A 15,102-nucleotide genomic window follows, 5' to 3' on the forward strand; every position below is an offset into this window, starting at 1 on the left:
CCTCTCCCTCTCCCTCTCCCTCTCCCTCTCCCTCTCCCTCTCCCTCTCCCTCTCCCTCTCCCTCTCCCTCTCCCTCTCCCTCTCCCTCTCCCTCTCCCTCTCCCTCTCCCTCTCCCTCTCCCTCTCCCTCTCCCTCCCTCTCCCTCTCCCTCTCCCTCTCCCTCTCCCTCTCCCTCTCCCTCTCCCTCTCCCCTCTCCCTCTCCCTCTCCCTCTCCCTCTCCCTCTCCCTCCCTCTCCCTCTCCCTCTCCCTCTCCCTCTCCCTCTCCCTCTCCCTCTCCCCTCTCCCTCCCTCTCCCTCTCCCTCTCCCTCTCCCTCTCCCTCTCCCTCTCCCTCTCCCTCTCCCTCTCCCTCTCCCCTCTCCCTCTCCCTCTCCCTCTCCCTCTCCCTCTCCCTCTCCCTCTCCCTCTCCCTCTCCCTCTCCCTCTCCCTCTCCTCTCCCTCTCCCTCTCCCTCTCCCTCTCCCTCTCCCTCTCCCTCTCCCTCTCCCTCTCCCCTCCCTCTCCTCTCTCTCTCTCTCTCTCTCTCTCTCTCTCTTAAGTTTTTAACAAGGCAAATGGGGTTAAGTGGCTTGCCCAAGGCCACACATCTAGGTAATTATTAAGTGTCTGAGGTCAGATTTGAACTCAGGTACTCCTGACTCCAGGGCCAGTGCTCTATCCACTGCACCACTTAGCTGCCCCTTTGCCACCTAATCGCCTTGTAATCGCCTCTCTTAAATCGCCTCTCTTAAAAGCTATTAAATTCTTGTAATTTTTTGAGAATAACCTCCCCAAATCCCCCATGACAGACAATGATAATTCTCCATGACAATTCATTCACCACTAACTTTCACAAATTTCCTTTAATTAGAAAATTACAAGTGTCCATGATCCCTTTTTTTTTAAGGTTTTTGCAAGGCAGTGGGGTTAAGTGGCTTGCCCAAGGTCACACAGCTAGGTAATTATTAAGTGTCTGAGGCTGGACTTGGACTCAGGCACACCTGACTCCAGGGCTGCCATTGTGCCACCTAGCCGCCGCCCCCCCCACGATCCCTTTTAAAACTTCTTTTTTTGTCTGTGATTTCACCTGTGTACAAAGCTCATGGTATAGAAACTTCTACTCAGCCTTGTCTCCTCCTGTCAAGATCAGTCATTTACTTGGTAACTCATTTATAGTTGTCTGAGAGTTAAGTGACTTGACCAGAGCCAAACAACTAGTGTGTCAGGCAGAACTTAAACCTGGGTCTACTTATTCTAAGACTGGTCTTTATTCTGCCATGCTGCTTTTTTCTCTCTCCTAGAACTTGGAATACTTAAAGTCTGTTAGTCTTTCAGAGCTATTTCTCATGTTTTCCCTCCCTTTCTCTGCCAAGCAGAGCATGTTTAATCCCCTTTCTTTATAATTCTTCAAAATATTTGAAGTTATCTACCAAAAGCATCCCCAATTGCTTCAGCCAATCCTCTTATTACATGAATTGCAGGCTTAATTTATGGATATTATTCCTAAAATATGGTGCTAAATCAGAAACACAGTAGCACAATATTTTAAATTGATCATGGTGAAGAGTACAGTGGGACTGTTACTTCTCTAATCCTAGGTACTTGTCTTTTTTATTTAATATTTATTTCTCATTTTGTACAAATACTGTTTTTTATACATTAATAAAATATTATTGTTTAAGAGTAAACAAAATACCCTCTCCCCGCAAAAATAGACTCACTTGAGTGATAAAGGGGAGAGAAAAAATTAAAATTAAAATTAAAAAAATTGTAGGTGTGGCCAGGTGGTGCAGTGGACAGAGCACCAGCCCTGGAGCCAGGAGCACTCGAACCCATATCTGGCCCCGCACACACAACAATCACCCAGTTGTGTGACATGCAAGCCACCCCAACCCCACTTCCCTGCAAAAACCAAAAAAAGAAAAAAAAAGACCTAAAGTAAAATAAAATAGTAATAATAGGGGTGGCTGGGTGATGGACAGAGCACTGGCACTTGAGCCAGGAGCACCTGGGTCCAAATCCAGCCTCAAACACCCAAAGATCACCCTGCTGTGCAGCCCCAGGCAGGCCACTCAGGCCCATTTGCCCTGCACCCCCCCCCCCCCCAAAAATAATAATAATAAAAAATGTGCTTCAGTCTGTGTTTCAACACCACCAACTCTGTCACGGGTGTATCACATTCTTTATAAGTCTATCACACAAAAGTTACTTCCATAATTTTCCACCGTTGCCATTGCTGATTGCAATTCCCTCCTTTCGTATTTCTCCACTACCATGTACTATATTTTCTCTCTCCTTTCACTCCAACTCTGCTGTAGGGTATCTGAGTGGTGCAGCAGACAGATCCCTGGTCCTGGGGCCAAGAGGCCCCCAGCCCACCACATACCACCCCCTTAGGCCCAGAATCCACCTGGCCCTATGGTCTCGGACAGGCCATCCAATCCTAGCTCCTCGCAAGAAGTAAAAGAGAAAATGTGTTATATCTGACCACTCTCCCCCCATGGTCCATCCTCTCCTCCATCACTCACATCCCCCCTTCCCCCTGTCCCCCTTCTCTCCTTCTTACTCCAGATGTCTATACCCCATTGAGTATATATGCTGTTTCCTGTCCTAGCCACCTCTGATGAGAGTGAAGATTCCCTCATTCCCCCTTGCCTTTCCCCTTCCATATCATTGCAATAGCTCATTGTAAATAGAGAAAAATCTTATTATGCGAAATATCTTGGCCTATTTCCCCCCTCTTTTTTCTTTCTCCCATTATATTTCTCTTTTCTCTATTGACTCCATTTTTACACCATATTTTATCTTCAAATTCAGCTTTCTCCTGTGCTTCATCTATAAAATCTCCTAACTGCTCTGTTAATTGAGAAGGTTCATATGAGTATCATCAGTGTCATTTTTCTATGCAGGAATACATGCAGTTCATCATCATTAAGTCCCTCATATTTTCCCCTTCTCCTCCAATCTCTGTGCTTCACCTGAGTCCTGTATTTGAAGATCAAACCTTCTGTTCAGCTCTGGCCATTCCAACAGGAACATTTGAAATTCCCCGGGTTCATTGAAAGTCCATCTTTTTCCCTGGAAGAGGACATTCAGCCTTACTGGGTAGTTGATTCTCGGTTGCATTCTAAGCTCTTGCCTTCTGGTATATTATATTCCAAGCCCTACGATCTTTTAATGTAGCTGCTGCTAAGTCCTATGAGATTCTGATTGCAGCTCCATAGTATTTGAATTGTATTCTTCTGGCTGCTTGTAATATTTTCTCTTTGACTTGGGAGTTCTGGAACTTGGCTATAATATTCCTAGGGGTTGGTTTTTTGGGATCTCTTTCTCCGGGGGATTGGTGGATTCCCTCCATTTCTATTTTTCCTCTGCTTCTAGAATATCAGGGCAGTTTTCTTGTAGTAATTTTTTGAAAATGATGTCAAGGCTCTTTTCCTGATCATGACTTTCAGGTATTCCAATCATTTTTAAATTATCTTTCCTAAATCTGTTTTCCATATCAGTTGTTTTTTCTATGAGATGTTTCACATTTTCTTCTAATTTTTCATTCTTTTGGTTTTGAAGTATTTAGTCCTGATTTCTGGTAAATTCATCAATCTCCCTGAGTTCTATTCTTTGTCTGAAGGATTTGTTTTCCTCAGAGAGTTTTCTTATCTCTTTTTCCATCTGGCCAATTTTGCTTTTTAAAGCATTCTTCTCCTCAATAACTTTTTGAACTGTTTTATCCCTTTGACCTAAGCTGGTTTTTAGCATGCTATTTTCTTCAGCATTTTTTTGGATTAACTTGATTAAGCTGCTGATTTCATTTTCATGTTTTTCCTGCATCTCTCTCCTTTCTTTTCCCAGTTTTTCTTCTAACTCCCTCATTTGATTTTCAAAGTCTTTTTTTGAGCTCTGTCATAGCCTGAGCCCAATTTCTGTTTTTCTTGGAGTCTGCATCTGCAGGAGCTTGTGCTTCCTCATCCTCAGACTATTTTGAACCTTCTTGGGCTCATATGCAAAATATTTCTCAATGGTGTTCCTCTTGTTTCTCTGCTTGCTCATTTTTTCCCAGCCTAAGCCTGGTTTTGGGGTGCTTCCTGAGATTTTGGGACACTCCCACAAGGGTCTCAGTGTGTGAGGCTCTGTCCTCCCTCCTGGTCTGTGAATGACCATAAGCACCCCCCTCTGGAACAGGGCAGCTGGGGGGGGGGCTAGACTGGGATCAGGATCTGAATGTGTTCAGAACCCCAGTGTCCTGTTCCAGGGGCAGAGGACAAATCTATGCAGTCTCTCTCTTCACTTTCTTCCCTTGAGTTCAATGGGCTCATGCCCTGGAGGCTCCTACTTACTGGCTCTGCCTGCTTCTGTTTCCTGGATCTGGAATGCAGTGGTCAAGAGGCTAGCTGTGTGCTTTGAGGGCTGGGCTTCATGTGCTCTGGCAGAGGCCCCCCCCATTCCCCCAAGTTGTGCCCGGTGCTCCCAGGGCTGTAGCCCAGGAAACTCCCCCGCTTCTGTGAGCTGGGGCTCCCAGGGCCCTAGAGCTGCCTCCCGGAGGCTGAAGTTCTTGCACTCTGGTGCACCACCCCTCTGGCAGGCCACCCCTCCAACCCCGGGGAAGCAGAGCCTTTCTGTTCTTTTCCAGGTTACCTTGAGTAGGAGAACTGCCTCACTGCATCCCTCTGTGTGTTCTGTCTCTCGAAAATTTAGAGTCCTTAGTTTATAAGTTTTATGAGAGAAAGCCTAAGAGATGATGGTCTCTTGTTGCCATCTTAGCTCCGCCCCTGACACTTGTCTTTTAATGTAACCTAATCCTAAACAATATACTTTGGATATAAAATCACACTTATCTTCTAATATCTTCACATATCTTTTCAAATGAACTTCTATCTGGCCTTATCTTCTCCATTTTATATTTGTGAAGTTGATTTTTTTAAAGCCAAGTTCAAAACTTTACATTTACCCCTGTTAAATTTCAACTAATTAAATTTGGACCAATATTCTAGCCTGTAAAAATACATTTAGATCCCAGCTCTGTCATCCAGTTTGTTAGTCATACCCTTCAGTTATGTCTTAGTTGACAAAAGAAATGATGATTGTGTAACATAACCTTAAGAAAAGTTGCTGTGTATGTGGAAAATTGCATATATTTCCAGGTTTTTTTTTTTAATGTTGATTAGTTATGTTGGATTTTTTTCCTTTATAAATTTGTCATATGGGGTAGAAGAATAGGGAGGGATACGGGGAGATATTAAGTAAATGTAAAAAACAAAAATTAACAATACAAATTTTATTTAAAAGGAGCAGGTACCATTGCTGTTTATTCAGTAATTTTACCACTGCTTGATATTATTTTCCAGTATAGAACTGTAGTCAATAAACATATTGCTGTTTTGATTTTGCTTTTTGATTTCTGCATCATTTCTTGTCTTGTAATTATTTGTTTTCTTCACATTCCTCATTTCTTAGGGTTATCTTTGTCCTTCCATGAAAACCTATTATATCTGAGTAAAGCTTCTCTGATTCTTTTAATATTTCACAGATACCAATGTAATACTTGGTTTGTATTTTCTTTCACTTTTCACTAAGTGATCTCCTTTTTTCCTTATTCTACTCAGTATATTTAAGTAATGCTTCCTCTGATTTCTTTTATTTTTTTTAATTAGATTTTTCTTTTTCTTTTTTTTTTTTTACAAGGCAATGGGGTTAAGTGGCTTACCCAAGGCCACACAGCTAGGTAATTATTAAATGTCTGAGACCGGATTTGAACCCAGGTACTCCTGACTCCAGGGACGGTGCTTTATCCACTATACCACGTAGCTGCCCCTAAATTAGATATTTCTCTTTTTTTTTGGCAAAGAGGTTAATAAGTGACTTGCCCAAGGCCATACAGCTAAGTACTGAGTTTGAGCCCAAATTTGAACTATTTAGAAACCAATATAATACTTGAATTGTATTTTCTCTCACTTTTTACTAAGTGACCTCTCCTCCTTTTTTTCCTTATCACATATTTGAGATTTTTTTAAGCCTAAAGCTGTTATTTACTATAACCTTTTAACATCTGGAATGTGTTTTTCAATTATCTTTTGTAATTCTTATCACAAATTCTTATCTGCAATTATTATTCTAAGGGCAGGGGATTTGTGATTTCAAAACCATAGAATATAACCAAGAAAATGTTGATGTCAATAATGAGTTTGTATAACTGTTTGGGATCACTGAAAGCATTGCTTTTGAACGTGATGAGATCTAATATTGGACATCATTATCAAAAGCATAATGAATTGCCTCTTCCCCCATCTACACCAAAGAATCCACAGAGCATTATTGGAAAGGATATCATAAGTCATCTAGTATAACGTCTCTTTAAATAATAATTCACTCTACAATATTTAACCTTAACTTTTTTCTGACCTTTTAAGTATTGCATCTCCAAATGCCTTTCAGACATCTCAGTATGTTCAAAATAGAGCTTTCCCCCTACATCTTTCCTTTTTCAAACTTCCCTTCACTGTTCTCCTAGTCCCCTTTACTTGCATCCTAGCAGTCATTCTTGATTCCTCCCTGTCTCTCATTCACTCACACTTCCATCTTCCCCCATGTCCACTGAATTGTCCAAGGACTGTTAATTTCAACTTTGTAACATCTTTTGAATATGCCTTTCATTTATTGCCACAACCCTGGCGCAGGCTCTCACCTTGATTATTGCCATAGCTTGCTGATGGGTTGCCTGTCTTAAGCCCTCTCCCCAGTACATTGTGTCCTCCATTTAGTAATTTCTTTTTAAAAAACCCCTACTGTTTTCTGTCACCTTCAGGATCAAATATAAAGCTCTCCGTTAGGCATTTAAAGCCCCTGGTAACATTGCCAACCCACCTTCCAGTCTCTTTTCATCTCATACACTCTTTAGTCCAATGATACTGACCTCCATTAATAAGATACTCCACATCTGGGCTCCAGGCTTTCTGGTTGTCATCCATATCTGGATTACTGCCACCATGCTTTGCTGGCTTTCTTCAAGTTCAACTAAAATCCCATCTTCTACAGAAGTCTTTCTCAATTTTTCTTAATTCTATAAGTTAATTATTTTGTTTATCCTATACATAGCAGTTTGTTTGTACATAATTATTTGCTTTTCTCCATTAAATTGGAAGTCTTGGAGGGCAGAGACTGTTTTTTGTCATTTTTATTTTTCCAATTACATACAAAGATAATTTTCAATATTCATCCTTTTGCAATATTTTTGAGTTCCACATTTTTCCATCACCCTCCCTTCCCCCTTCCCCTTCTCCATATCATCGAACAGTCAGATATAGGTTGTATATATACAATCGTGTTTAGCATATTTCCATATTAGATTATGGAAGAATAAAAACTGGGGGGGAAGTATGAGAGAGAAAGAAATAATATAAAAGACTTTAAAAAGTGAACATAGTTTTTTTTCTCTAAATGTGGATGGCATTTTCCACAACAATGTCTCAGCATTGTCCTTGATCACTGAACTTCTGAGAAGAGTTGCATGCATCATAGTTGATCATCTCACAGTGTTGCTGTTAATATATACAATGTTCTTCTGATTCTGCTCACTTCACTCAGATTAGCTCATTCAAGTCTTTTCAAGCTTTTCTAAAGTCTGGCTCCTTGTGATTTTTCACAGAACAATAGTACTACTTCACATTCATATACCATAATTTGTTCAGCCATTCCTCAATTGATGGGCATCCTCTCAAATTTCAATTTGCTACTACAAAAAGAGATGTCTAAATATTTTTGTACATGTGTATCTTTCCCCCTTTTTTATGATCTCTTTGAGATACAAACTTAGTAGTGATATTGCTGGATCAAAGTTTTATTCTCTCTGGACGTACAAACTTCTTTTTTTCAAGTGTCTGTGCTCACCTTCCTCTCATTTTAGAAGGCAGGAAGTTTTTCAAGTTTCTTTTCTATCCCTGATGGTCGGGGAAATTAATGAGTTGTTGAGAAAGGCCTCAGAAATTATTTAGCTTTACCTTCTCCCCCCCCCCCCCCCCACCCCATTCTCTTCATTTTTTGGTAAGAAAACTGAGATTTAAGGAACTTTTGATTTGTTCAGAGTTGCATGTCAGAGGCTGGACTGAACTTGGATCCCCAGATTCCTATTTCATTTTCTTTCCATTAGACTTCCCTCTATCCTGACAGAACAGAGATTATTAGAATAATTCTAATCTTTCAGTCTTTAAAAAGAAAATGCTTTCCTAATTTTACAACTGTAGGTATACTGACTTTGTTCTCATCTGGACTCAATAGCCTCCTACTTGATTTTCCAGCCTCATGTCCCCTCTGTCTAATCAATACTAAATACAGCTGTCAAAGTGGTTTTCTTAGTGCCTATCTAACTAGGTCACCCATCCTTCTTATTAAACTCCAATGACTCCCTTACTTTTAGGAAAAACTATAAACTACTTTTTCTGAGATTTAAAGTTCTTTACAACCTGCTATTAGTTTTCCAGATTTCTTTGACCTTACTTCCTTCATGTACTCTATTGTCCTTGGCTTAATTGCTATTTTTACTCAGTACTCAGTTTTTCATGTCTGTGCCTTTTTGTTATTCTCCATGCCTGGGAATGTTCTCCCTCCTCATCTCTATGTCTTGGAATCTTCAGTTTTTTTCAGAACTCAAATACCACTTTCTCTAAGGATCCTCCTTCTGTGGCCTTCTTTCCCAAATCATCTTGTATTGAAGGTTGTGTATGTTCCTTTTACTTTCATATATATGCATGCCATCTTCCCCAATAGAGTATACACTCTTGGGGCAATTTGTAGAGTTCAATGTATTTCTAGAGTTCTTCGAAGGTTTAGAAAGTGATGATCTTCTACTTTAGTATTATGCTGCTGGTACAGTCCCATCTCTCTTCTTCTTTTATATATGGATTACAAGTCAATTCTTGTCCATTTGTGTTCACCATCATAAAGACCTGTCAGGGAATTACTTGAACTTTTTGTCTTGGGTTTTTTCCTGAATTCCTTTAGAAATATTGTGTATAAATCCTGACTTCTTTGCTTCTTCCTAAGTACATAACTGAATCTAGCTCAACTTTTTCAAATTGAACTAATCCCATTCCTAGAAAAGTAGCCTGTTTGGACTTTGGGTCTTGCTAATATTAGAGAAACCCTTTCTTTCCCTTAAGGGGACAGCTGGTGTGGGATATATTCTTGTGACTGGGTCATGTCCTTTTGGGGGCTAGGCTTAATGACATCTTGGGACATAGCACATCCTTATCTGAGAAAAGAACCCTTATAATAGAATACTCTTTGTCTCTTCTGTTTGGAGGAACTTTATAAGTAAAGTTGAGGCATCATTTCTTCTTTGGAATGGGCAGGGTTATCATTTCATTCCTATTCAAATTTGGAGCAAATTAGCTGATCTACTTGTTCCAGGGGTATAGTCCCGTCTTTTCTTTGTGTTTGCTTATCAGGTGAATGGTTGGAAGGGTCTGATTCCATGCCAAACATCTTTGACTGAAGGATTAGGATTCAGTTGAGAGCTTAATAGAATTTCTTCTTGACTTTATAAAGCAGGGCATGATTCATACTTGGACCCCCTGAATCCTCCAGAAATCTCCTTGGACAGCTTTACAGTGGTATATCTCCCAGGTAACCAAGTGGAAAATTCTGTAGAAAAAAGTCAGACTTATATTGTTTCTCTTCCCACTACCCTACCACAGCATCAATCTCTTTTCTCTGAGGTCTTAGACTTTCCTTGCTTGGGGCAGATTTTTTCAGCTTGATTTAGTTTTATTTATTAAGTCAATGGTTTTCTTGCTTTCTATTTTATTTCTCTCTCCCTTGATTTTCAGAATATTTAATTGGTATTTAATTGAGGATCTTTTAATTTGTTCTTTTTCTTGCTTTTTTAGATGCATACCCAATTCATTGATCTCTTTCTGTTTTATTCATATAAAAAAATTTCCCCTAAAAACTGCTTTGGCTGCAGTTCATAAATTTTGGTATGATGTCTCATTGTTATCATTTTCTTGAATGAAATGATTGATTAAATAATTTTGATTAAATGATGATTTGTTGTTTGATCCACTCCTTTAAAATTGTTGTTTAGTTTCCAATTAATTTTTGATTTATCTTTCTTTCCATGGCCCTTTTTATTACATGTAATTTTTATTGTGTCATGATGTGAAAAGTATGCATTCATTATTTCTGCCTTTCTGCATTTGATTGTAAGGTTTTTATGCCCTAGTACATGGTCAGTTTTGGTTATAGGCACCATGTACTGCAGAAGAAGATTTTATTCACATTCTTAACTTCCTTCTTGTTTAATTTAAAGTTTTGCTATCCATGTCTCCTTGTAATTCTTTCAACTTCTTCTCTAAAAATATGGACCACTAGGTCCATATATGTTTCATAATAATATTACTTCATTGCCTGTGGTACTTTTTAAGAAGATATTGTTCTTTTCCTTTTCTCTTTTAATGAGATCTGTTTTTACTTTTGCTTTGTCAGAGACTAGGATTGCTACTCCTGCTTTGACTTAAGCATGATATATTTTGCTCCAATCTTTTACCTTTACCCTGTGTGTATCTCTCTGCTTCAAATATGTTTCTTGTAAACAACATATTGTAGGATTCTGGTTTTTTAATCCATTCTGCTATCTGCTTTCATTTTCACCCCATTCACGTTTACAGTTAAGATTACTAATTTTGTATTTCCTTCTATGCTATTTCCCCCCATTTATACTTTTCTCTTTCCTTTCCTCTCCTCTTATTCTCACCAAGGTTTTATTCCCCTTTAACTTTTCTTTTAAATTTTAACTTTCAGTTTATTTTCACTTATAACTTCAACTTTCCTTTTCTTTCTCTTCTCTGTAGAATAGGATAGTTTCTAAATCCAGTTGGGAATGTATCTTATTTCCTCTCTGGGCCAAATCTATTCAATCGAATTTACTCAGTGTTCACACCTTCCCTTCTTTTCCTCTTCACCTGGTGTTATTTATCCTCTAGTGACTATTCTCCTTTTTATGTTTTTATTGTTTTAATTTTCCTCTGAGTGCCTCTTTTAAAGAATTTTTCATAACTTCCTTTGCAGCCTTGGCTTCAACATAGGAACCTCTAATTTTTATCTGTTGAGCAGGATTTGATGTGACTGTGATCACATTAATTAACTTTTATTTTGTCCTGTGGTAAGAAACTTAATGGAAAGGGAGAAATGAGTTGTAAATCCTCTGGGTTTAAAACATTTGATTTTGTTTGGCAAATAGTTGTACTACCACTTCTGTCACATCCAATCTTTTCCCATTCTCTAGCCAATTCTCTGTCTTTAACCATTCCAATACTGCAGATTTCAACAAAACATTATAATTCACTAGGGATATTGTTTCAACCTGAAATACAGGTAGAATAATGTTGTCCTTGGTTTTATTTTGGGGAGCAATTTTTCTTGAAAATTGAGTTAGAGAAATCTGCCTCTTTCTTGGATGGCTCTGTAAAGGAAAGCTCAAGAATATTTTGATCCTCTGATCTCTAGGCCAAGCTTTCTGGCCCAGCTTCTTCTCTGCTTGTGGCTGCTTGTGTTGGGTGTACCACATCAAGTGACCATCTAGGTTCACTTTCCTTTTTCTTCACTTGTAGACTGTCCACATTCCCCTTGAGGCTCTTGGCTTCCTTCAAATGAAATAATACTGGGACGTCAACTGAAAGCTCTCCTTGAAAAGAATCCCTCCCTCCCTCCTTTGGCTTCCTTTTTTCTTTACTACTTTCCAAGACTATTTTCCAAGTCCCCTTTTCATTCTAGATCCTTTTTTCTTGCTGTTCTTGGATTTCCAATTCTAGCACTTTCAGTTTCTCCATTTCTTTCCTGCTCTTAGATCTGAATTGGGCTTTATCTCTTCTAATAATTTTCTTATTCTTGCTTTCTTGAGGAGAGCCTGTTTGACTTAATCCCTTCTAGATTCCCCAAAGTATAGTTATGACACTCCTAACATTTATCATTTATATGTGTAATGACCTTTGTTACCATCAGGGGTCCTTTCCCTTTCAGGAAATTAGGCTTACCCATGCAGTTCCAGGGTCAGTCTTGCATCTCTCATTGAATATCATAGAAATGCCACATTCAGTATATGAATTCAGTATATGTCTTTTTTCATTCCATCATTTAGACTACAATATATAAAAGTTCAAGGGTTCCCTAATCTAGTTAGATCAGCCTTAAAGGGCAGGGTCTTTTAAAAGAGATCACTTAGTAACCTTGGAAAGACATTTTTAGTAGCACATTGAGTCAGGGAACCAGATTATAAGGTTTTATGGTTTGAAATGAATGAATATAATAAATGTAGGAGCTTCTTTGAAGAAGTTTGACATTGAATAAAAAGAGAAGACTGCAGCTTGAAGGGGAAGCAAGATTGAGTTATATGTTTTGCTTTTCTTGTAGACAGGATGGAGAGATAGAACAGGATGGCAGCAGTACGTACTCTATGGATCTCATAGAGCCATTTTTTGGGGAAATAGTTATCAAAACCTCAACAATGTGCTTCTAAGAAGACTACTACAGCTTTTAGAAATCTTAAAGTTGAATCAATTCAGAAATAGAGAGCTTCTGCCAATTTTGTGTTTAACCTTTCTTGTTCTTGTCCAAATTTTTGTTCATAATAAAGTCTTGTCTCTTCCTTAAGCAAGAGATCCAGGACGACAATGGGAATATGGCTAGAAGGGAGCCTTTTAGGAAATCAAACTGTTAGGGAAATAGCTGAAAGTAAGCCCTAAGAAATTTAATAGAGCTTTGAACTCAGTCAGAAGACGTGGTTTATAACCCTTTTTTGCCCCTTTCCTGATTTTTATTTTCCTTATTTCTTATTTCCTGTTTGATTGAATGGTCTCTAAAGTCCCTTTTTTGGTTAGGAAAGCTATAGTGGGGCTCAAGGAATTTCATGAGAGTTATCACTTTTTTTTTCCTCTCTTGGTAATTAATTTTGAGTCATTATTTCTTGATACTTGATCACTTTTCTTTGAGATGGTTCTGTTCAATGTTGAGATGTCCAACAATGAAATAACTAGGCTAAGGCTGCCAATATAGTGTGGTTGCCACTTAATTTCCCTTCTTTCCACCATTAAAAACAAACTATAACAAAACAAAAAAATTGCCATCTCTAAATTGCCTTAGTTAGGAAAAGATTCATGAGGTTGTGCCCTGAGGGAAATCTTCAAGACCTTAGGTGATACAGGAAAATTTCAGGGAATTTGCCCTGGGAATATTAGTCTGACTTTGTTCTTCTCCCAGGATGCTCACAACTGTATTCCTGAATTGGACAGTGAGACAGCCATGTTTTCGGTCTACGATGGACATGGAGGTAAGTGAAGCTTGGCAAATTGTCACATTCAAGGTTCTGGGACATCTTTTCTATGTTAAAAACAGGCCCATCAGACTCTAGTATTCTGAGCCCTTGAACTGACTAGATTTGTGCACTCTTGGGACAAAAGAGCTGTAAGCTCTTTACTAAAAGCTATTGTCTTTTTAATATTTAGTGATCAGATCTGGAGTTTGCTCCTCCACATTGGCAGCAGGTGAAATAGGGACAGGATTGCCTCAAGCGATTTTCCTAATTTTCATGGTCTCTTCAGCTTTCAGTATGCTATATTGTTCTTATTTGGGGACCTCCCCTAGGTTACTTTATTTCTTTCTCTGGGCTGAGGGTTAGATATACAAAAAGATATATATAGAGATATATAGATATATAGATATAGATAGATAGATATAGATATATAGATATATTAAAAAAAAGAAATATGGACAGTTAATTCTTGTTTTACATGAATTTGCATTACACAAATTGGATTTAAAGAATTTCGAACAAAAAAAAACGTACTGTAAAGTTCGTTGTCCCTCTGTCTGACTCTACTAGGCATTATTGTGGAGGCTTGCCTTGAGACTTTCAGCACTGAGAGGGACCTTTTTGTGTGTCTAGCCTCCACATGTCCATCTTCCATTGATTGTGTCTGTCCTTGACCTTGTGTGTGTTGCCTGTCCTCTCCTATCTGGCCATCTCCATTCCCCCGCTGCATATTCTTTCTTCTGCTCTCAACTCTGTGCCTCTTTCCCTTTTCTCCGCATCTTTGGGCAAATTCACATTACATGAAAATCTCTGCATACAAGGCTGTGGAATGATCCATTTACTAAAGTGAGAACTGTCTTTTTTGAATGTGGATACACCTCTTAAGAAAAGTGATGAAACAGACTTAGTGATGGCACCTTTTTTTCTAGGGGAAGAAGTCGCTTTATACTGTGCCAAATATCTCCCTGAGATCATCAAAGATCAGAAAGCATACAAAGAAGGAAAACTACAAAAGGTAAGAGCCCCAGAGTGCATCTTTAGGTGGCTCAAGAGACCTGAGTTCAAATCCAGTCTCAGGCATTTCCTAGTTGGGTGACCCTGGACACTTAACTTTTGCCTCATCTATAAAATGAGAATGTCTAGCTCATAACAAGCCCTTATCATTATTATTTTTGTCTTTGTATCCAGGACCATTCAGTTTGTGGTTAATTGGGGTTGATCTCTTGGGCAAGTTACTTAATCTTTGTGTCCACCTCCATTTACACATTAGTAAAATGGGGATAATAATACCACTCAACTCTCAGAATTTGTTTCAAGGATCAGATATTTGTAAAGACTTGTTCCCTCTCCCTCTTTATTCCCTGCCTGTGAACTAGTTTGGGTAGCTATTTCATTTTCTTTTCTGGACCTTTAGAATCGAACTTATTTATTTCCCCTCCCTCATCAGGACCTTTTGCCAAGTCTGAATTTAAGCCTAGCCCTGGGGCCTTAATCCAGATCCTTGAGAATAGAATGTGTCATATTTACATGTACACCTTGGCATTGTGGGCAGACATTTCTGTTAAGGCCAGCAGTTCTAAAGTGGGGTCTCTTAGGCCCTTTTCGGGGTCTACAGGGTCAAAACTATTTTCATTAATAATATTAAGATATTGTTTACTTATTAAAATATTTCCTCCCTTTTCCTACTACATATCTGTGTGAGGCCAGATTTTCTTCATATACTTCAACCAAAACAACATATTGCAACAGATTGAAAACAGAAGTAGATATGAGGATCCAGCTGTCTTTTACTAAGCCAGACATTAAAGAAATCTGCAAAAATAT

The 15,102-nt window shown here is 38.8% G+C and overlaps 1 protein-coding gene across 2 annotated transcripts in view; it reads left to right on the forward strand.

Annotated features, from left to right (window-relative positions):
• The window catches only part of PPM1G (protein phosphatase, Mg2+/Mn2+ dependent 1G), a 34,446-nt gene that overhangs the window by 14,975 nt on the left and 4,369 nt on the right, over nt 1–15,102 (forward strand). For both annotated transcript variants that reach the window (XM_074209835.1, XM_074209837.1), the window contains exons 2-3: nt 13,227–13,296; nt 14,208–14,293. In XM_074209835.1, the coding sequence (XP_074065936.1) occupies nt 13,269–13,296; nt 14,208–14,293 (114 nt within the window). In that variant the 5' untranslated portion in view covers nt 13,227–13,268. The remainder of the gene's footprint in view (nt 1–13,226; nt 13,297–14,207; nt 14,294–15,102) is intronic.

This window comes from Macrotis lagotis, chromosome 1 (assembly GCF_037893015.1).
Source record: "Macrotis lagotis isolate mMagLag1 chromosome 1, bilby.v1.9.chrom.fasta, whole genome shotgun sequence".
In the NCBI taxonomy this organism is placed as follows: domain Eukaryota; kingdom Metazoa; phylum Chordata; class Mammalia; order Peramelemorphia; family Peramelidae; genus Macrotis; species Macrotis lagotis.